General features: G+C 62.3%; 1 protein-coding gene across 2 annotated transcripts; it reads left to right on the top strand.

Moving 5' to 3' along the window:
* The first annotated feature begins 258 nt into the window (after positions 1 to 258).
* On the top strand, positions 259 to 20,739 carry ATG2A (autophagy related 2A). 2 transcript variants are annotated; one of them, XM_082843767.1, is made up of 41 exons: positions 259 to 482; positions 2,565 to 2,727; positions 2,853 to 3,005; positions 3,146 to 3,248; positions 3,646 to 3,781; positions 3,929 to 4,027; positions 4,316 to 4,412; positions 4,501 to 4,665; positions 4,770 to 4,910; positions 5,449 to 5,686; positions 5,771 to 5,915; positions 6,014 to 6,106; positions 6,553 to 6,711; positions 6,821 to 7,064; positions 7,414 to 7,510; positions 7,636 to 7,792; positions 8,461 to 8,603; positions 8,684 to 8,823; positions 8,909 to 9,066; positions 9,530 to 9,680; positions 9,817 to 10,016; positions 10,121 to 10,201; positions 10,399 to 10,505; positions 10,593 to 10,685; positions 12,354 to 12,424; positions 12,648 to 12,724; positions 13,265 to 13,435; positions 13,576 to 13,702; positions 13,790 to 14,004; positions 14,758 to 14,966; positions 15,234 to 15,369; positions 16,807 to 17,007; positions 17,213 to 17,314; positions 17,399 to 17,483; positions 17,577 to 17,712; positions 17,798 to 17,870; positions 18,045 to 18,127; positions 18,364 to 18,485; positions 18,628 to 18,782; positions 19,825 to 19,977; positions 20,071 to 20,739. In XM_082843767.1, the coding sequence occupies exons 1-41, from the start codon at positions 312 to 314 to the stop codon at positions 20,305 to 20,307; spliced, it is 5,787 nt and encodes a 1,928-aa protein (XP_082699893.1). In that variant the 5' UTR covers positions 259 to 311; the 3' UTR covers positions 20,308 to 20,739. The 2 variants fall into 2 exon arrangements, with proteins under 2 accessions (XP_082699893.1, XP_082699892.1); XM_082843766.1 differs by having other exon boundaries at positions 13,576 to 14,004.
* The last annotated feature ends 824 nt before the right edge of the window (positions 20,740 to 21,563 follow it).

The following is a 21,563-nucleotide window of genomic DNA, read 5'->3' as shown; positions in this document are numbered from 1 at the left end:
GAGAGAGGTTAAAGGTCCTCCCACACAGAATTTATACGCAAGCGTAAATTAATATTGGGAGCCCTATATCTTACCGAGAGCCCAGTCCCTTTTTTGCGCCTGAAGGCTCCGCCCCCGCGGCCAATCAGTAGGCCTTGCCCTTTGCAGTGACCAATGGCAGTGAGCGTGGGGGCGTGGTCAGGCGTCCGGGGGTGCGGCCTGGCGCTAAGAGAAGCGGCGGGGTGAGCCGGGGGCTCTAGTGAACAGCGCAACCGGACGGGGAACGCCGGCGGCCGGCGAGTGGAGGCGGCCCGGGCCCGGCAGTCTCCGAGATGTCACGATGGCTATGGCCGTGGTCGAACTGTGTGAAAGAGCGGGTCTGCCGCTACTTGCTGCACCACTACTTGGGTCACTTCTTCCAGGAGCACCTCAGCCTGGACCAGCTCAGCCTCGATCTGTACAAGGGCAGCGTTGTCCTGCGGGATATACACCTGGAGATCTGGGTGAGGATCCAGGCCCGAGCCCTGGAAGGGTCGGACTGGGGGGCGCAGCATCCTGAGTCTCCCTGCGAAAGGGTCGGACTAGGGGACCAGGCACCGGAGTGGAGAGGCCTTGGGCGTCCGGCCCTTTCCAGGGGTCAGCTGATCGCCTCCAGAGCCAGAAGCTGGACAGAAGGGGCCCCTGCCTCTACTTCACAGGAGGAGAAACTGAAGCTGGGGAGCAGGATGTCACTTGTCTGGAGAATGCCAGAATTAGTGTATCAAATTGGGGGCCTGAGCTGAGCGTGGTGCCAAGGGGCTAAGGAGAGGGTGAGGAGGAACCTCGGAAACTAGGGGGCTCTGGTGGGACCAGGCCAGGGAAGTGACAGTTGGGGCACACAGCTGGTTAGGGAAGTCTGGCAGGGGTCCAGGGCCCTGCTCTGGGCACCTGTGGGAAAGGTGCCCTGACCTCCTGACCCCACGACCCTGGCTCGGTGGGTGGCGTTCGTCTCCGGATATGGATGTCAACAACCGCGCCAGCACCCCTGTTGATCAACACGTTGTGTGACTTGCCACCGCTGCCTACTTCCTGCTTTTAGGAGAGTGGGATGGACTGAATGGGTGTTTGGGGAGGAGCTTGGGCATCAGCATCCCCACCTAGAGGAAAGCCCTTGAGGAAAGGTGGAGAGATCTGGCTTTAGGCAGAGAGGAGTGAGATGCTGGGGAAGCAGAGAGGAATAAGCTCTGGGTCAGAGGCCTGCGGCTGGGGGCAGTGAGGAGCTGTGTCTCACGGTTCAGCTGACTTGGGAAGTTGCAAAGGAACCACCAGTTAGGGGCGCCAGACCAGGGCTGGCACTGGGTCAACCCTCCAGTCCAGAGCAACAGGGGTGGGCATAGGGACAGGGGCTTCGCAGTTTTCTGGGGGAGCAGACAGGGTGCCTGGCCTCAATACAGTCTGGGCAGGAGAAACTGGGCTTTAGGGTAGACCAGGTCTTCCTGAGCAAACGTGGGGCAGGCGGAAACCCCTGAGCCCAGACTTGTGGCACCTCTTGCCTGTGAATCCCAGTGCGGGAGACCTTTTCTGACCTCTGACTTCAGCCTCTTAGGCTGGCCCAGACCTCTAGGCTGCCTTTCTATACTTCCACCCGCCCTGCCCTCTGGTTGGGGATTTGAATTGGCTCCTAGCTAGGCTGCTTTCCTGCCCGGCCTCCAGGGAGGAGTTGGGCCCTGGTGGAATGCAAGTGCTTTCCCAATATGCCCGCCCTTCTCCAGGCTGCCACGCCTGCAGCCTCTCCCTTGCAGACCCCCAAAGAAGCCAAGTGCCTGGGTCTCAGTCTCAGTTCCCATAGTACACTGGGTGACTAGGCTAGTCCCTTCTCTTTAGGCCTCAAGTTTCCCCATCTGTGGATCTGTAGGTGAGGAATTTGCACGCGATGTCTGTGGGCCCTCTAACTCTGCCGCGTATTTCATTCGCGGATCCAACAGGTGTTCACTGAGGCCCTCTCTGGGTGGCACCACACAGAGCACCTGGAGTCACACAGAGAAGGCAGGTGGGCTCCTGCCCTCAGGGAGCTTCCAGACTGGTGGGGGGGCTGCTCCCCTATTTGTCACCAGGGGCTCTAGCCTTGTGCCTCGGAGAGAGTACAGCTACCCCAAGTGTTTGGAGTTGGGGGGCCCCCGCCAGCTCAGGTCAGCCCCCTGCCTGCCTCTCCTGGACACTCCCCTTAATCCACGCTCGCCCAGGTAAATGTGGGCTGCTGCTCTCTCTGCCAGGCCTTTGCATGTGTTGTGCCCATGCCTGAAACCCTGCCTTCCATCCCCTCTGCCTGGCTCCCTCCTCTTTGTCCTTCAGCTCTGCCCTCCTCTGGTTTGAAAGACTGGGCACGTTGGACTGTACGGTAATAGGGCGGGCCAAGAGTAGGGATCAGTTGAGCCAAGAGTAGGGATCAGTTGAGCAAAGGTAGGATCTTGTAGGTAGCATGTGGACGGACAGGGGGAGTGAGGGTGCTCTCCGAGGTGGAACAGCCGGGCAAGGAGTGCAGCAGCCAGCGAGACGGCTAGGTTTGGGGCTTCCCTGAGCTGGCTTTGTCTCCTGCCTGCTCCCAGTCTGTGAATGAGGTGCTGGAGTCCATGGAGTCGCCACTGGAGCTGGTGGAAGGCTTCGTGGGCTCTATCGAGGTGGCCGTGCCCTGGGCCGCGCTGCTCACCGACCACTGCACCGTGCACGTGTCAGGCCTCCAGCTCACCTTACAGCCCCGCCAGGGCCCGGGTGAGGACAGAGCAAAACTGGGGCGGGGGTAGGGGTGGGGGTGCGGGAGAAGGCGGTGCGAGTGGGCCTGGACACCCAGGAGCCGACTGGGCCTGCCGGCCCTGAGACCCTCTTCCTACCTGCAGGGCCGGGGGCTGCCGACTCACAGAGCTGGGCCTCGTGCATGACCACGAGCATGCAGCTGGCCCAGGAGTGCCTGCGGGATGGGCTGCCCGAGCCCTCTGAGCCACCACAGCCCCTGGAAGGACTGGAGATGTTTGCCCAGACGATTGAGACTGGTGAGCAGGCCCCGCCCGGCCACTGTCGCCCCTCCGTGGTCCGCAGGGCAAAGGCCTCAGACAGCACCCTGCCGCCTGACAGGGAAGCTCTGTCTGGCCCTTGCTGCCTGCCTGACCTGAGACCCCTTCCCACCTCTCAGTACTGCGAAGGATCAAGGTGACCTTCCTGGACACTGTCGTGAGGGTAGAGCACCCAGCCGGTGCTGGGGAGCGTGGCGTGGCCGTGGAAGCCCACGTGCAAAGGTAGGGGCGGGCTGAGCGGGGGCGCTGGCGTGAGGGAGAGGGGGAGCGAGGGGCTGCTGAGTGGCCCTGGCCCCACCTGCACCCCCAGCCTGGGCTCCTGGGAAGTGTCAGGGCAAGTCTGGGTGGGCCTGGGCTGTGGCCAGGGCAGCGGGCGGCGAACTGTGTTGTGAGCATGGAGTGGTGTCCCGGGGCCAAGTGGTAGAGGCCTAGGGTAGCTGGGCCCCCGGGGTCAGGTGACACGCTGAGGGTCTGGGGAGCAATGGCCATGGAGGTCCAGGATGGCCTGGCTATGATGGGACGGCTCCGCAGGCCAGACTTCACTAACCCCAGACTCCTAGAACAGAATGCTGTGTGGGGAGAGGGCGGCCTGGGCAGGAGCTGATCCTACACTCCCCAGACTAGAGTACTGCGACGAGGCCGTGCGAGACCCAAGCCAGGCACCGCCCGTGGACGTGCACCAGCCCCCTGCCTTCCTCCACAAGCTGCTGCAGCTGGCGGGGGTCCGCCTGCACTTCGAGGAGCTCCGCCCACAGGTGGGCCGACTCTGGTCCGACCGTCTCTTTCTCCTTCTAATCCCTGTCCTCTCTGGCCCTTGACCCATCTTTCCCTCTCCATCCCTTCTGACCGTCTTTGGCTGCATCTTTTCAACCCCTCCCCTCCCATGTCTTCTTGTCTCCCAGGAAGGACCCCCAGAGCCTCCCTTGCAGATTGGCAGCTGCTCAGGGTGCCTGGAGCTGACGGTGAAATTGAAGCAAAATGAGGCCTTCCCAGGCCCCAAGGTGGGTCTCCAGGCCCCTGGGGAGGAGGGATTATGCCCCATCTCAGAATCCTCCTCAGCAATGCTGATCTTCCCTGGGACAGAGCGGGGTCGTTGAGTGGGGGAAATTACTGCCTTCTAGGCAAGTGGAGAAACTGAGGCTCAGAGGGGTCAAGTTGGAGCCAGGGTCACACAGCTAGTTGGTGGCAGGGCTTAGCCTGGCGACCGGCGTCCTACCTCCTCAGGGTGAGGGCACGTGGGTGGCGGCAGTGGCTGGTGTAGGCTCCATGGTTGCTTCCTCCACCCCCAGCTGGAGGTGTGTGGGCAGCTGGGCTCCCTGCACCTGCTCCTGACCCCACGGCAGCTCCAGCAGCTTCAGGAACTACTTGGCGCACTGAGCCTTGCAGGTGAGACCTCTGGGCGGTCCAGGGAGTGGGGTGGCTGGGAAGGCACCGGCCAGACTGGACTGACACAAGGAGTTGTCCTCCCCCGTAGACCCCGAGGGCCTGGTCGACAAGCTGAACAAGAGCCGCCCACTAGGTGCTGACGATCTGTGGCTGATTGAACAGGATCTGAATCAGCAGCTGCAGGCGGGGACCGTAGCTGAGCCCCTCAGCTCAGACCCCCTTTCGAACCCCCTTGTCAACTTGGAGAGCACTGGTGGGTGTGGAGCCAGAGCCAGCAATTGGCGGGGTGTCTACTGTGGGCGCAGGAGTCAGGGGGCCGAGCCCGGCTGCCTCTGACCCCCTTCCCCTGGCCCACAGACCTCTTCTTCTCCATGGCGGGCCTCACAAGCAGTGTGGCCTCGGCCCTGTCTGAGCTCTCCCTCTCCGATGTAGACCTGGGCACCTCTGTGCACAGCAACATGGCCTCCCGCCGGCTCTCTGCTCAGGGCCCCCCAACCGGTGAGTTCTCCAGGGGCAGGAAGAGCTGGAAGAAGGCTTGGTGCCGGTGTCATCTTTGCTACGTGCATGTGGGAGGCCTCCAGCGCTGCCTGGAGGTCCACCGTTGGTGACTTGGTTCCGTGGGAAACGCTCAGGGGAGGTGGCGGTGCGATGGACAGAACCTGGGTTTTGGAGTTAGAGACCTTGGGCCGAGCACTTAAACTCAGTTTCCCCTTCCATAAAAAAGGGATGAGATCTGACCCTGCCAGGCTGCACGTTTGAGCTGATGTTTATTGAGAGATCGCACGTGTCAGGTAGTGAGTAAGTGCTTCGTCACTTCCAGTTCTTCCAGCTTCCTTGAGCGGGTCGAACTGAGCTTGGACTCAGTGTCTGGCATAATAAGGCTTCACGTCACCCCTGCCTGGCCAAGCCCCTGGCCAGAGTCACGATCCAGCTAGGCCAGGGCTTCTCCTGGCCCCTAGGCCACTGTCTGACTGTCACTTTACCTGGGATGCCTATGAGCTCTGGGGAGCCTCTGGTGAAGCCTTTGTCCTCTCAGGCAAGACAGCCCCTGCACCCCCCTCGAACACCCTGCGCCCCGACTCGCTGCTGAAGATGACCTTGGGGGGTGTGACCCTGACCTTGCTTCAGACATCTGCCCCGTCTTCCGGACCACCTGACCTCACCACCCACTTTTTTGCGGAGTTCGATGCCACCAAGGATGGGTCCTTCGGCTCCCATGACTTCTGCCATCTCCGACCGCGCTTCCAGAGGGCCTGTCCCTGTAGCCACGTCCGGTACAAGCCCGAGGCGGGCCTGAACTAGAGGGGACTCCCTGAGCCCCTGAAGCCCACCTTCTGATGCCCAGCTTCTTCCCGTAGGCTAACGGGTGCCGCTGTGCAGCTTTCCTGGGAGCTGAGGACAAGCAGGGGCCGGCGGGTTACCAGCACGGAAGTGCACTTCGGGCAGCTCGAGGTGCTGGAGTGTCTGTGGCCCAGGGGCACTCCGGAGCCCGAGTACACAGAGGTGAGGGCTGAGAGCCAGTGTGTGCACGGCAGGGCCTAGAGGTGAGGGTGGGCTTGGGGGCTCGGCCTGACCCTGTCGTCTTCCCTGTCCCGTCCCAGGTCCTGAGCTTCCCCAGCAGCCTGCGGTCCCAGGCCTCAGCTCAGCCTTGTGCTCACCTGCACCACACGCAGACCCTGCGCCGGCTGCCCAAGGTAACCTGCCCTGCTCCAGGCCCAGGGGCCCTTGGCTGTTTCCCACGGTGTATTGCCCCCCACCAGCCTCCCCTGGTGCCTCCCTGCTCCCACCCTCCACCCGCCTTACGTGTGCTCAAACCAGAGCACACCTCCCCATCCCGGAGCCCTCGAGTACTTCCGGGCCATATACATGCCATTCTCTTAGCCCCTCTCCTGGCTCATCTTGGCAAACCCCTGCCAGCCTCCAGGGCTGGAGGTGGTAAGTATTGGGTGGTTCTCGTTAAACGGGCATGGTTGTCTGCCCCGAGCAGGCGGTGAAGGTCTCCGGGGCTCCTCACCCAGGCTCTTCTCCTTACAGCTTTGGGGGGCTCTGTGTCCTTTCTGTTTTTGCTCAAGGGGAACCCTGCCCATCCTGCCCTCACCCACCCCACAGCCCTCGCTGACCTGAGCACCCTCACCCTCAGAGCCGGCCCCGGCGCCCAACTGCCTGCCATTGTCACTCAGAACTGGCCCTGGACCTGGCCGACTTCCAGGCAGATGTGGAGCTGGGGGCCCTGGACCGGCTCGCTGCCCTGCTGTACCAGGCCACCACACCCCCTCCCGAGCAGCCGGCTGGCCTGCTGGTAAGAGGCGCAGCCAGGGTGGAGAGCAGGCCGTGGGCCCTCTGGCTCTCGGCCACAGTTGGGTGGGGGCGGGGGGGCTAGCAGCAGCTCTGACTCCCCCCTCCCACAGACAGAGCCCCCGCCAGCAGCTGAGCAGCATGCAGTGGTGCGGCTCTCGGCACCCCGGGCCACACTGCAGCTGCGCTTCCCCATTGCTGACCTGCGGCCTGAGCGGGACCCCTGGGTGGGCGGGGCCGTGCGGGCCGAGCAGCTGCGCCTGGAGCTGACTGAGCCCCAGTTCCGGTCAGAGCTGAGCAGTGGGCCTGGCCCCCCAGCCCCCACCCGCCTGGAACTCACCTGCTCCGACCTCCATGGTAAGAGCCCCCCCAGGAGACAACCCCTTGGGCAGCGGGCTCAGGCCTCTAGGAGAGGTGGGCTTGGGGCCACGGAAGGGGCTGGGTCACGATGGGGGCAGACCCTGGTCCAGACCTCATCTGCTTCGTGAGGCACCAGCATTGGGTATCCCAGGGCTCCTCTGGGCAGCGGGCAGAGTGGGCCGCTTATCCCTGGGCCGCTGCAGACTGTGGGCGCGAGGGAGGGCACGGGTCTGTACACAATAAAACACAGCTGTCATGGGGGTGCTCCCACTGACCCACCTGGCCTTGAGGAAGAAATGGGGAAAGGTGGCAGTGACGACCCCCCGTCCCTCCCCATCCCGTCCAGTCACCTACGAAGACGGAGAGAAGCCACCTATCCCCTGCCTGCGGGTCTCCAAAGCCCTGGATCCCAAGAGCCCTGGGCACAAGTACTTCCTGCCCCAGTAAGTTGGGGCTCTAGGAGGAGCAGACAGGAGGGGAGGGCTTTGCTACTGAGGGCAGTGGGAGGCCACTTGGGACCAGGGGCTGGGGGGCCCTGCAGGCCAGTGACAGGCCTGTGCCCTGGCAGGGTAGTGGTGACCCTGAACCCCCAGCTCGGCGCACAGTGGGAAGTGACCCCGGAGAAGGGAGAGGAGCTGGAGTTGTCGGCCGAGAATCTGTGCGAGCTTCGGGAGCCTGAGCCCTCCCCCTTCTCCTCCAAAAGGACCATGTACGAGACGGAAGAGGTGAGGTCCAAGGCCTTCTGGGTCTCACGGGAGCCACTTGGTGGCTCTGGGTCAGGGGGACAAGACCACATGGGGCACCAGAAAATGTGAACCAGCACCAGTGAGAATTTCATTTCTTCCATTGTCTCTGGTCAGTGGGGAGTCTCAGGGGGCCCAAGAGTGAGGGCAGCACCTGGGGGACACGGGCCCTCGATGGGGAAGATCATGACCCGTCCCATCAGCCATTTATCAGCAGGGTACATTTGGGCCTCAGGATCCTCTTCTCTGAAGGTGATGAGGGTTGAGTGAGAGGTAGTTAGGGGCCTGGCCTCTGGGCCAAACGACCTGGGTTCGAATCCAGCCTCTGCCACTCAGTGGCTGTGTCATCTGGGGAAGTTGTCTAACCTCTTGGAGAGTTACCTACAGATGAGTTTCCTCATCTGGAAAGTGGGTATAATGACCTGTCTCATGGGCCTGTCGTGAGGATAAAGGGGTTAACCTAAACGAGGCCCTTGGAGCAGGGTTTGCATGCAGTCAGCGCCTCAGACAAGATGGCTGTCATACATCCCAGCAGAGAAGGGCTCATGTGGATGAATGATAGGAGTTCAGGAAGCAAACCTGGGTCAGATTCTAAGGCCGGCAGCAGGCCCTGACATCTCTCGCATCCCCTTCCCTGCTCCCACACATAGATGGTGATTCCTGGAGACCCTGAGGAAATGAGGACCTTTCAGAGCCGGGCCCTGGCGCTGTCCCGCTGCAGCGTGGAAGTGGTCCTGCCCGGCGCCCACGTCTTCCTGCCCAGCAAGGAGGTCTACGAGAGCCTCTACAACAGGTGGCGACGTGGGCAGGGCAGGGGGTGGCAAGGGGCTGGGCCGGGCCTCCCTCACCGCCGTGGTCCAACTGTCCTCTCAGGATCAACAACGACCTGCTCATGTGGGAGCCCGCGGACCTGCTTCCCACCCCCGCCCCTGCCACTCGCCCCTCTGGGTTCCCAGATGCCTCGGGCTTCTGGCACGACAGCTTCAAGATGTGCAAGTCTGCCTTCAAGCTGGGTAGGAGGGGCGCCCTGGTGGGGCCCTGGGGCCGGGGCCGCCCTCCCAGGTCTCCTTCCCACTCGGCTCCTTGATCTCCCCCCAGACTCGGACTCGGACGACGAGGACACCCACTTCTCAGCGGGGGCATCAGGCACCCCCCAGCGCCTTGCCCCTGAGTCCCAGAGCCCTCACTCCCAGAGTACCTTCTCTACGCTGGTGACGGTGCTAAAGGGTCGGATCACGGCCCACTGTGAGACCAAGGTGAGCACAGCCCAGGGGAGGTGAGCCCCTGACTCCAGAGCCCCCACTGGCAGGAGAACAAGGCCGGTGTGAGCAGCTCCAAGTGGGGAATGTGGGAGACAGAGGCCCCACCGGGGGCCGAGTGCGGTCTGTCCAGCCAGTAGCACCCACCTGCCACCCACTGACCCACCCATGCCCCCCAACCCATCCCATCACGCCCCGTCAGCCACTTACTGGCACCTGCTGTACGTACGGTACTATGCCAGGGGCCCGAATGGACACCATCTGATGCTCGGAGGTAGACAGGGCAGGGATGACCCTTCCCCTCTGGCAAAAGAGAAGGTGCTGCTCCGGACCTCCAGCGCTCTGGGTAGGGGCTGAAGCCGAAGCTAGTCAGGCCCGGGCTCCAAGAGGTGCCCTCCGCCCTGGGGGTGTGGAGGCTGCTGAGTGTAGCTGGTGAGGCTGAGCCACACGCTGCCTGCAGGACGAGTGCGGGAAGCGGCTGGAGGCCACGCACGGGGAGCTGGTGCTGGACGTGGAGCAAGGCACCATCTTCAGCGTCTGCCAGTACCGAGGCCAGCCGGGACTCGGCTACTTCTGCCTGGAAGCTGAAAAGGCGACACTGTACCACCAAGGTGTGAGGGCTGGCGGTCAGTCGCCGTGGGGTCTCTAGGGTACATGGGGAGGGGTGCTCCTTCGGGAGGGACATGTGCCCTGGATGGAGTGGGTGACCAGCCAGCTTGGCAGGGGGCTCACCAGATGCCTCCTCAGCGGCTGTGGATGACTACCTGCTGCCCAGTCGCCTGGAGCTGCCCACCTTTGCTCCTCCGGCCCAGCTGGCCCGAACCATCTACCCGTCGGAGGAAGGGATGACTGAGCAAGGAGGCGTGGGCCGCAAAGGCCAGGGCCGGGGCCCCCACATGCTGTCCACCGCGGTGCGCATCCAACTGGACCCTCACAGGAACGTCAAGGTACAGCCACGCCTGCTTCTGGCCCACCTGTTTGGCCAGGGCCATTGCCTCCCTGGTGCCTGGAACGCTGGGCTGCCGCCATGCTGACTGTGCCCTGCCCCCAGGAGTTCCTGGTGACACTGCGGCTGCACAGAGCCACCCTGCGCCACCACATGGCCCTGCCAGAACAGAGCTGGCACTCCCAGGTGAGGGAGGGTCGCGTGGGGGGCGTGGGCTGGGCCAGAGCTGACCTTGGACCAGAGCCGACTTCTGGGTGGAGCCCCTGGGCAAGGGTGTGACAGACAGCTGATGGGCAGCAACTGGAGAGCTGTGCTGGGGTTGGGGGGCTTGAGGAAGAAAGAGGCCCCCTCCTCCCCTGGCCCTTTCACTCTGGCCCCCAAAGCTGTTGGAGTTCTTAGATGTCCTGGATGATCCAGTGCTGGGCTACCTGCCTCCAACGGTCATTACCATCCTACATGTACACCTGTTCTCCTGTGCCGTGGACTACAGGTACCCCGGCTCAGGGGGCTGGGGGCCAGGGGCTGGGGCCCCTGTGAAAGGAGCCTGCCCCAACCCAAATGTGACCCACCCCTCCAGGCCCCTCTACCTCCCTGTACGTGTCCTTGTCACTGCTGAGACCTTCACCCTCTCCAGCAACATCGTCATGGACACCTCTACCTTTCTGCTCAGGTATGCGGCTCCCCCACCCGAGCTCCCCGTCCATCCCACCCCAAGTTGGCTGCAGCTGCCACTCCCCCAGGGTCCTGTGTACCTGCTGTATATCCTCAGGTCAGTCTGAGCCTTTCTGGACATTTAGGTGATCCCTCCCTGGGGAACAAGATTGGGTTTCACCTTCCCAGAGTCAGTCAGACCTTCAAATCAGAGCCTTAAAGGTGTTTGAGCTCTCTGACCTCATCACCTCACTTCTGGTGGTTGTCCTTAGGATAGAAGGATAAGAAAGGTAGAATATAAGGCCTCTGTAGTATAATTCAAAATAGTCAAAACTTGTAAACAACTTAAATGCCCCCAAATTATGACCTCAGTCGGTAAACATGGCCCATCAACCGTTAAAGTCAAATTTAAGAATAACATTGACAAATATGGGGAAATGCCATAGTACAATATTTATATATAGATATAAAACTATATATATATTTTTTTTCTTTTCCTTTTTAAGATTTTTGGGGTTGTGTTTGTATGCATCTCCGTGTGGCTTCATAGAAAAAACAGGGTGGAGATGTATAGCTGTCCCTTGGTATCCCACAGGGGATTGGTTCCAGGACCCCTCGTGGATACCAAAATCCAGGGGCGCTCAAGTCACATATAAAAGGGCGCAATATTTGCATATAACCCATGCACATCCTCCCATATATATATTTTTTAAATTAATTTACTTAATTTATTTATTTTTGGCTGCGTTGGGTCTTCGTTGCTGTACGCGGGCTTCCTCTGGTTGTGGCGAGCAGGGGGCTACTCTTTGTGGTGCCCTTCTCATTGCAGTGGCTTTTCTTGTTGCGGAGCACGGGCTCTAGGCGCACGGGCTTCATTAGTTGTGGCATGTGGGCTCAGTAGCTGTGGCTCACGGGCTCTAGAGTGTAGGCTCAGTAGTTGTGGCACACAGGCTTAGTTGCTCCGCAGCATGTGGGATCTTCCTGGACCCGTGTTCACTGCATTGGCAGGCAGATTCTTAACCACTGCGCCAGCAGGGAAGTCCCTCCCATATACTTCAAATCGTCTCTAGATCGCTTAATAACATCCAACACAATGTATTGCTATGTAAGTAGTTGCCAGCGCGTGACAAATTCAAGTTTTGCTTTTGGGAACTTTCTGGATTTTTAAAAAAATATTTTGATCCGCGGTTGGTTGAATCCTCAGAAGCAGAACCTGCAGATATGGAGGGCTGACCGTATAAGGTGCTTTTGTCAGAATTCGGGATTAGCTATATTTTTTAAATATTTGAAAGGAGCTTATGTTAGGTTGCCATTAAAATAAGGACTTATTTTAAAAGAACAATGCAGGCTGTAAGGGGAAAACAGGACATTTCCCTCCCAGGGCTGCTATGAGGCCCAGGTGAGGTGGAGAAGCTGGAAGTTTTTGGAGAAAGAGAAATGCTGCCCGGTTGCCTCGAGTGCCTGTTGTCTGGGCCTGTGGTACAAGACTCCAGACCCAGTCTCCCCACTGTACAGACAAGAACACCGAGGCCAGAGAAGACCCAGCACTAGTCTTCTCTTGTGGGCTTGGGACCCCCTGTTGGTGCCCCCGCTGCCCGTCTCTATGAGCGAGCCCCACCCCTGCCAGCTCCTTCGGAGCTGCCGCCTGCAGTGGCTCCCGGCCCTTCTCAGCCCCGTTCCCCCCCAGGTTCATCCTCGACGACTCCGCCTTGTACCTGTCCGACAAGTGTGACATGGAGACCCTGGATCTGCGGCGAGGTGGGCAGGGCCTGGACTGGGCTCCCTCCCGTCTGAGGGGCTGTGGCCCCCGGCCATACCCAGAGCAGCCCGCTGTCCTCACCCAGCTGCTGGCCAGGTCCTCAGCGCCCACGCACACGTTCACGCACACAAGGGCTGCAGCCAGACAAACCCTAGATTCTCGCAGCGGGGCCGGGGCCTGGGTGGGAGGAGGCAACGGGAGCCTCTCCTGCCTCTGCCTCAGATTATGTCTGTGTCTTGGACGTCGACCTTCTGGAGCTCGTGATCAAAACCTGGAAGGGGAGCACTGAGGACAAACTGGTGAGTGTGGCTGTCGCCCAGGGTCCCCCGGAGCCAGATCAGGGACCGGGGCAAGGGAGCCTCCGGGGGATCACTTTTCCCCACGCACCGTCTCTTTGTTTCTGCTCCCTGGGCCCGGACTCAGGTCCCAGTCACTGACAGCCCTTCCCTGTGGTTATTGGCCCTCCTGGGAAGGGCCAGACCTTTGGTGGACATCTCTCCCTATGAACCCTGCCAGCAGAGGGCAGCTGTAGCCACGAAAAAGCAGGGCCTCAGGAGTCAGCCTTTCTGGGTCTCCAGTGTCCTTATCTGTAAAAGGGAGATCCCAGGCCCCGCCTCACTGGAGACGGCGCTCAGAGTCCCTCACGCGGGAGTGCACTCTTGCTTCCTCAGGTGGCCCTGGGCGAAGCCCCTTTTACTCTCTAGGCTCAGTTTGCCCATGTGTTCAAAGGGTAGTTGGCTGACCGCCCCAGGCTGACCGCCCCAGGGGAGACCTGGCCCAGTCCTGTCTAAGTCTGGTGGGGCTAGAACCCAGGCTGATACCCGCCCCCAACCCCGCAGAACCAGCCACTCTTCGAGCTGCGCTGCTCCAACAATGTGATGCACGTGCATAGCTGTGCTGACTCCTGCGCCCTGCTGGTCAACCTGCTCCAGTACGTGATGAGTGAGGGCGACCTGCACCCCCCTCCCCGGCCCCCCAGCCCCACGGAGATCGCTGGCCAGAAGGTACAGGTGAGGCCTGGCCGTACAGGCCACCAGAGCCCTGCCCAGCCCCCTCCCCGCCATGGCCGCCAGGGACCTGGTGATGGGGGAGCCCTGGGGCCCCCCTCCCTCCTGACACGCATTCACCAGTCCTCCCCTGCCTGGCGCAGCTCTCGGAGAGCCCTGCCTCCCTGCCCTCATGCCCCCCAGTGGAGACAGCCCTCATCAACCAGCGGGACCTGACCGACGCCCTCCTGGACACGGAGCGCAGCCTGCGGGAGCTGGCCCAGGCTTCAGGTGGGCTCAGGCTGCTTTGCGGCCAGCAGACACAATCAGACACCCACATCGGGCATCGCCCTAAGCCGGCCTCTTTCTCCCCCACAGGGAGCCCCTTCTTTCAGGCCTCTCCAGTGTCAGTATACCTATTCCCAGGTGAACGGAGTGGGGCCCAGCCCCCCTCGCCCCTGGTTGGGGCCCCCACTGGCAGCTTGGGGTCCCACTCAGAGGCCAAAGAAGAGGAGAAGGAAGAGGAGGGGGATGGAGACACTCTGGACAGCGATGAGTTTTGCATCCTTGACGCTCCTGGCCTGGGCATATTGGTGTGTGGTGGGCAGGCTGGGCAGGGGCCTGGAAGAGGGTGGCTCAGTTCTAGGCCCTTCTAGAGCTCCCACTGTGAGAGAGGCAGGAGGTGGTCAGTATCAGTGGGGAAGTGGGGTTGGGTCCCTGGGGAGGCAGCCCTCACTCTGGGCTTTGAAGGAGTTGACGGATTTCCAGAGGAAGTGACAAGGCATGGAGTCCTGGGCAGAGGGACTGGGACATTCAAGAGTAGGGAGGGGGCTTCCCTGGTGGCGCAGTGGTTGAGAGTACGCCTGCTGATGCAGGGGACACGTGTTCGTGCTCCGGTCCGGGAGGATCCCACATGCCGCGGAGCGGCTGGGCCCGTGAGCCATGGCCGCTGAGCCTGCGCGTCCGGAGCCTGTGCTCCGCAACGGGAGAGCCCACAACAGTGAGAGGCCCGTGTACCGCAGAATAAATAAATAAATAAAAAAGAGTAGGGAGGGATAGGAGCAGGGCAGGTAGCAGGAGAGTGAGGAGAACCACCTGGCTGCAACGGTGCTGGCCTCCTGGCCCCCAAGTGCCAGTGGGAATGACGTCCAGACTCACTGTCACACGCAAGCAAGGCCTGACAGGGCCGACAGAGCAAGGGGCACTCAGGCTCCTCAGGATAATTGCCCGTGAGAATCATCTTTTGTGAAAAAAGGGAGAGAGATGCGAGGATGAGGGATAAACAGGTGGCCTGGACTGGGGAAAGCTTCTGTGGCCTATATGTTCACTTGGCCTCCTCCCTGCAGCCCCAAGATGGGGAGCCTGTGGTGACACAGCTGCATCCAGACCCCATCATAGTGCAGGACGGGCACTTCTCACAGCCGCTGGGCAGCACGGACCTGCTGCGGGCACCTGCCCACTTCCCAGTGCCCAGCAGTCGTGTGGTGCTGCGTGAGGTCTCCCTTGTCTGGCACCTCTATGGGGGCCGAGACTTTGGCCCCCATCCCGGACACAGGTGAGAAGGAGAAGGGCGCAGGTGGCAGCTGTGGCAGTGGGGCCCCCAGGAGATGAGGCCCGGGCTGGGGTCCAGTTCTGACCCTCAGCAGCTGGTAACCTTGAGCCAGATCCTCACCTTCTGGCCTTATTAACTCTTCCTCTTCCCTTGCCCCGCCTACCTCCCAGGAGAGGGTCTCTTGCCCCAGGCTGAAAGTCCTGCTGTGATGGGAGGGAATGAGGCAAGGGGCTTCTCCTGAGTCAGCGTGTCCCTTGTTCCGCTTCCCAGGGCAAGAGCAGGCCTCACAGGCCCCAGGAGCTCCCCTTCTCGCTGCTCCGGCCCCAACCGGCCCCAGAACTCCTGGCGTGCGCAGGGGGGCAGTGGCAGGCAGCACCACATCCTCATGGAGATCCAGCTCAGCAAGGTGAGGCCAGCCGGGGTGGGGCACCGGGACAGGCCCTCGTGTCCCTGCTGCTCAGCTAGCGCTCACTCCACGGGAACTCCTGCGGGCCCTGCTCCTGTACTAGGTCAGCTGCTGCCATGCTGTTCCAGATGCTGGATGTAGCGATGAGCAAAGCAGACAGAAACCCTGCCTTCCTGTCCCTTGTATCATAGTGGAGGGAGCCCAGTAAGACTATATATACAGACGCTCAGATGTGATAAACGCTCAGGGAACGTAAACAGAGGGGGCACAGGGAGTGCTGGGGAGGGCCGGAAAGCCCTCGTGAAAATGTGCCGTTTTGCACAAAGATGTGAGGCCACAGTGAGCCAGGGAGAGGTTTTCAGGCAGAGGGCACAGCGTGAAGGCCGCAAGCTGGGAGCATCCCTCGCGTGTCCCGGGAGCAGCAAGGAGGCCAGCGAGACTGCAGCTGAGGAGGGAGGAGGGCAGTAGGAGGCGAGGCCAGAGATCCAACCCAGACCAGGCCGCGTAAGGCCCTGTAGACCACGGATGGTTTTGGTTTTTACTAGAGGGACGGTGGAAAGAACCACGGGCTGGGCTGCTGGACTGAATGTGCGTGAGGGAGAGAGCAGGCCGGGCTGACCTGAGAAATTGTGCAGGTCAAGTGCCGCTTACTGAGAGTGAGCCCACACAGACCCACTCCCTGAGCTGGTAAGGGCGCTTGTGCTGAGAGGACTCGGGGATGTGCTTCAGAGTGGTGGCCGGGGCTCCTCGGACACCCGACGGGCCGGGGAGCCAGTGCCAGCGCCGGGTGAGGGGGAGACAAGGCTGGGGCGAGAACCCGCCGGTGAGGGAGGCTTTGACCTGTCAGGGGCAGGAGAGAGGCCAGTGTACTCCAGGTCAAGGGCAAGGGCCGAAAGTGGGCTTTGGAGGGGGAAGCACGGCCTCGCCAGGCCACAGTGAGGAGTTTGCAGGGCGCCAGGTGGGTGGGCAAACGCTTTACAAAGATCCCTCTGGGTGGGTGGAGAGGGGCTGGAGGGGACGAGCAGGGGGGCCGGGCAGGGGATGGGTGACGGCAGCTCCGAGACCAGGTGCAGCTGTGGCGGTGACAGAAGTGCGGTGGGACTGGAGAGATGTTCTCAGGAAGCAAAACTGACAGCTGTGGTGATAGAGAGATTGCAGCGGGAGGACCGAACCAACGTTTGCACTTAGGGTCATAGGGGGACAGGTGCCACTCGGGTGACGGGAAGGCTGGGAGATCGGGGGCAGGTGGATTCTCGGGAGGCAGTCAGGGTTCTTCGTGGCCGTGGGGCGTCTGAAGTGCCTGTGGCACAGCTGTGTGGAGGCGTCCAGGTGGCAGCCGCTGTAGGACTGAGATTGGGCTGGGAGAGGAGGGGCCTGGGGTGAGCCCCCTTCGCTGTGCAGCCCTGCCTGCCGCTCAGGCCTCCGTCCGCCCCACAGGTAAGCTTCCAGCATGAGGTGTACCCGGCAGAGCCAGGCCCCGTAGCCCCCGGCGAGGAGCCCGAGGAGCAGCCGCTGTCCCGCCAGGTGTTCATCGTGCAGGAGCTCGAGGTCCGAGACCGGCTGGCCTCCTCCCAGATCAACAAATTCCTGTATTTACACACGAGTGAGCGGATGCCGCGGCGCACCCACTCCAACATGGTACAGGCCTTCCGCACGGTCCACCCTGAGCAGGGCACACGCATGCTTGCGCGCACACACATGCATGTACACATACAGACCCCGGTTGTCTGTGAGCCTGGGAGGGGGGCGGAGCCCAGGCGGGCTTAGCTGAGGGAACAGCATGTGCAGGACCGACTGGGGGAGCAGTGGGGGCCGGGGGCCTGAGCTCACCCTCTGCCTTCAGCTCAAGATCAAAGCGCTGCACGTGGCCCCCGTGACCAACCTGGGTGGGCCCGAGTGCTGTCTCCGCGTCTCACTGTTGCCCCTGCGGCTCAACGTGGATCAGGTGAGTGGGCTGCGTGGGGGCAGAGCCTGAGGTGAGCCCACTGCCTCCAGGCCTCTGAATCTGGCCTGCTCCTTCCCCCGGCAGGATGCTCTACTCTTCCTCAGGGATTTCTTCACCAGCCTGGCGGCCAGCATCAACCCTGTGGTCCCGGCGGAGACCTCCGCTGAAGGTGAGCAGCTGGGCAGGGAGGGGAGGGTCCGGGCCTCCTGCCTCACAGCCATGCCTGGGCCCATCCCTGGTCTGTCCCCCGCCTCTCCTCCAGCTCACCCTGAGACCCCAGTCCAGCCCAGCGGCCCCCAGGAAGGGCAACCCGAGGGTGTGGAGACCACCAGCTCCCAGGAGGCCGCAGGCGGTAGACACGGCGCCTCCCCCGCTGAGCAGCAGCCCATCTACTTCAGGTAGGGCCTTGGGCTGGGGGCCCCAGGCCAGGCTGCAGGGATCAGGCCAGTGACCACAGGACCCCTTTCCCCACTCCCCACCCAGGGAGTTCCGCTTCACCTCCGAGGTGCCCATCTGGCTGGATTACCACGGCAAGCACGTCACCATGGACCAGGTGGTAAGCGGGGCTGTCAGGTCCCCATTCTGCCCAGGTGTGGCCCGCTCTTTGGAGGCCAGGGGGCCAGGGCTGTGTCCAGGCACCATCGGCTACCATCAGCCTCTAGTGGCTCCTGTGAGCTGGGCGGGTCCCTGGGTCCCATCACGGAAACTCCAACTCCTCCTCCCTCCCCAGGGCACTTTCGCAGGCCTCCTCATAGGCCTGGCCCAGCTCAACTGCTCCGAGCTGAAGCTAAAGCGGCTGTGTTGCCGGCATGGGTGAGCCTCCGGGCCTCTCTCAGGGCCCTGTCTCTGTTCCTGACTGTGGCCTTGGCCAAGACATCACCACTCTGGGACCTCAGTTTGTGCTCTGTGAAATGGCCACAGTCAATCCCTCCGTACGGGGCTGGGTGGAGCCATGGGGAGTGTTGGGGTGCCTTGGGTCCTCCTGGCCCTGTGACCCCTCAGCGTGTGGCTCTGCCCCACCCCACCCTCCTCTTCTCTCCCCTTCCTAGGCTCCTGGGTGTGGACAAGGTGCTGGGCTATGCTCTCAACGAGTGGCTGCAAGACATCCGAAAGAACCAGTTGCCTGGCTTGCTGGGGGGCGTGGGCCCCATGCACTCTGTTGTCCAGCTCTGTGAGTATCTGACTTTGGGGGCTCTTGAAAATGCCATACTCTTGGGCAGCCTAGAAGCCGCTACTGGCAATAGGTGGAAGAGTTCCCACAGCAGGGCAGGTGGGGGCGGCCTTGGGCATCTCTGACCACCCCGTCCCCCCAGTCCAAGGGTTCCGGGACCTGCTGTGGCTGCCCATCGAGCAGTACAGGAAGGATGGGCGCCTCATGCGGGGGCTGCAGCGGGGGGCTGCCTCCTTTGGCTCATCCACAGCTTCAGCCGCCTTAGAACTCAGCAACCGGCTGGTGCAGGCTATCCAGGTGAGTGGGCCCCCAGCGTCCAGGCCATGCAGGGGCCCCATTCCATCCCCAAAGCTCTACCGAGGGTAGGCCACCTGGGAATGTGGTATCTTTCGAGGAACAGTCACGGAGAAAAGAGGCCGAGTGACTGGCTTGGGGCCCACCGTGGCTCCCGTGTGGGAGGGTGAGTGCCCCCAGGCTTTAGAGCCCACTGGGTCTCTGGTCATGGCTGTGTCCTGAAGGGGAGGGAAGGGGGCTGGTCTGTTTACCGACAAAGAAACTGAGGCCCAGAGACTGGTCCTGGTTCAGTCAGGCCTCACGCTTTGCCAGGCCCAGACGGGAAGGCGGGGGTTATCCTGTGAGCAGTTGCAGTGAGCGCCCTGGGTTCTGGAGTAGAGGGGGCCGACAGGCAGGTGTTTGTGGTCAGTCCTAGGAGGCGAAGGCATTTGTGGCCAGTCCTCGGAGGTGAGGAGTGAGCTTGCAGATGCACTGGCGGGTGGGGGCAGGGTCTCTAGAGAGGAGGCTGGAGGGATCAGCAGGCATCTGAGGGCCACCCCCAGGGCATTAGCTGGGGTGTAGGACAGCCAGGTGAGGAGGTTGGGGGGGAGGGAGTGACACTGGGGACGAGAGAACAGAGGAGCCAGCGGGCAGAGGGTCACACTCAGTAATGGCTTAGTGATCTGTGGGGGTGGGTCAGGGAAACCCAGGCTTCCGCCAGGGCCGCCCCTGGAGCTGGCAAGGAGCAGGAGGAGGAAGGTCGTGCACTGAGCTCGGGCTGCATCTGTGGCACCCACAGGCGGGCAGGGTGCCGGGTGTGGTGGTCAACAGGAGAGGGGCGGGTCCAGAGGACATTAGGAGAGTCCCCTCAGGAGGCATGCAGTCCCCCTGCAGCCCCCTGGCCTGGGTGGTGGGAGCTTGGCAGGACCCCAGGAGCAGCACAGTAAAGCATGGATGCGGGGAACGCAGGGTTTGGGGGGTGGGCTCCCACCCGGTCGTGGGCTCCCACCCGGTCGCGGGTGCTGAGGCCCCCTCTCCTCATCTGGTGCCCGCCATGCTCCCCCAGGCCACAGCCGAGACGGTGTATGACATCCTGTCCCCGGCAGCGCCCATCTCGCGCTCCCTGCAGGACAAGCGCTCTGTGCGAAGGCTGCGGAAGGGCCAGCAACCGGCCGACCTTCGGGAGGGCGTGGCCAAGGCCTACGACACAGTTCGAGAGGTAACGAGGCCCAGCCCTGCTCCCATTCCTTCCCCATCCTCTCCACCCCGGCCCTCCCCCAGAGACCCCGGCACTGACCTCCAACCTCCGCAGGGCATCCTGGACACAGCTCAGACCATCTGCGAGGTGGCGTCTCGGGGCCATGAACAGAAGGGGCTGACAGGCGCTGTGGGGGGCGTGATCCGCCAGCTGCCCCCAACGGTGGTGAAGCCCCTCATCCTAGCCACAGAGGCCACGTCCAGCCTTCTGGGGGGCATGCGCAACCAGATCCTCCCTGATGCACACAAGGACCACGCTCTCAAGTGGCGTTTGGACGAGGCCCGGGACTGAGCCCCAGGCGCCCGGGACCCCAGGGCGCGGCCTGCCCACCCCGCCCAGCCCGCCCAGTGGCACTTGCTCCCGCGCCTCCCGAGAGCTGGGGCCCACAGCTGGACGGGCCAGGCCTTCAGGGGAGGGACTGGGAAGGACCCTGATTGGCGCACCCACTGCCAATCGCCGTGAGAGTGGAGCCTCCCTGCCTGGGCCCTCGGCCCTGCCTCTGCGCTTTTCCTCTGGAGAGAAAGGACGCTGCCCCCACCCCACCCCACCCCCGGGCCCACACTGCTGCCTTGTTCCAGGGTGGAGGCTCTTGGATCAGCCAAGCGTTTTTCTGTGTCTCGGGGGGAGACGGGGGAATGGACACCTCGTGGTTCAATGTATTTTTAAGCTCCTTGAGCGTGTGGGTCAGTGTCTGCATGCCGTGGAATAAACTGCCCACCGCCAGCCCCCCATCCTGTGTACCTGCACTGCCCAGCCTCAGCCTTGACCGTGACTCGCCCATCCCCACCTCTGCACCCAGCACCTCCCCTGTCACCACCAGAGGTTGCCACAGCCTGTCCGCCCACTCAGCAGGTTAACAGTCCACCACCACCCTACCCACCGCTCCTACCTACCCAGTCACCTGCCCACCTCTGCGCTCCTTCCCTCGGCTCCCCTGCCGCTACGCCGGGGGCTCCTTGCCACACTCCCGGGGGACCACCACCCTGGCCCCACTTCTGGCGTGGCTGGCACGGGGTGGAGGGGGGAGGAGGAATGGTCCCTGAAGCCCACCTCACCCAGACCACGTTTCTTGGCCCTATGCCTGAAAGAGCTCAGGATCCTACCCTACCTGGGGCCAGGTGTGAGGTGCCCTGGGAGGACGCTGGACCAGAGTAAAGGGTAGGGCTGTGGAGTGCCCCAGGGAGGCTCAGACTCTGACCTTGTGACCTGAGGCCACGCCCTTGGTCCCTGAGCCTCAGGTCCCTCCCGGTAATCCCTGCCCAGCTGACCCAGGGACCACGAGGGTCAGTGATGCCGTTCCTGGAAGGCTGGGCCTTCTGAAGGCTGCCGCTGCCTTCCCTAGCAGAAGCTCTTCAGGTGACTGGAACCTCTGCCCTGGGGTCCCAGCTCCAGGCCGCTGGAGGGGGAGGGGCACTGGGGGCAGCACTCTGGCTGGAAGGGGTCCTGACAGTGATGTTTGCACAGAAGTTCACATGGGATGGGGAAATTGCTATTGTCCACCCCCTCTCCCAACACCCCGTACCTTGTTTCTTGTGAACAAGGAAGAA

The sequence above is a fragment of the Leucopleurus acutus genome (genome assembly GCF_964270905.1).
Source record: "Leucopleurus acutus genome assembly, chromosome: 8".
NCBI classification, from domain to species: domain Eukaryota; kingdom Metazoa; phylum Chordata; class Mammalia; order Artiodactyla; family Delphinidae; genus Leucopleurus; species Leucopleurus acutus.
Note: the sequence above shows the minus strand (reverse complement) of the source record. Positions and strands in the feature narration are given on the sequence as shown.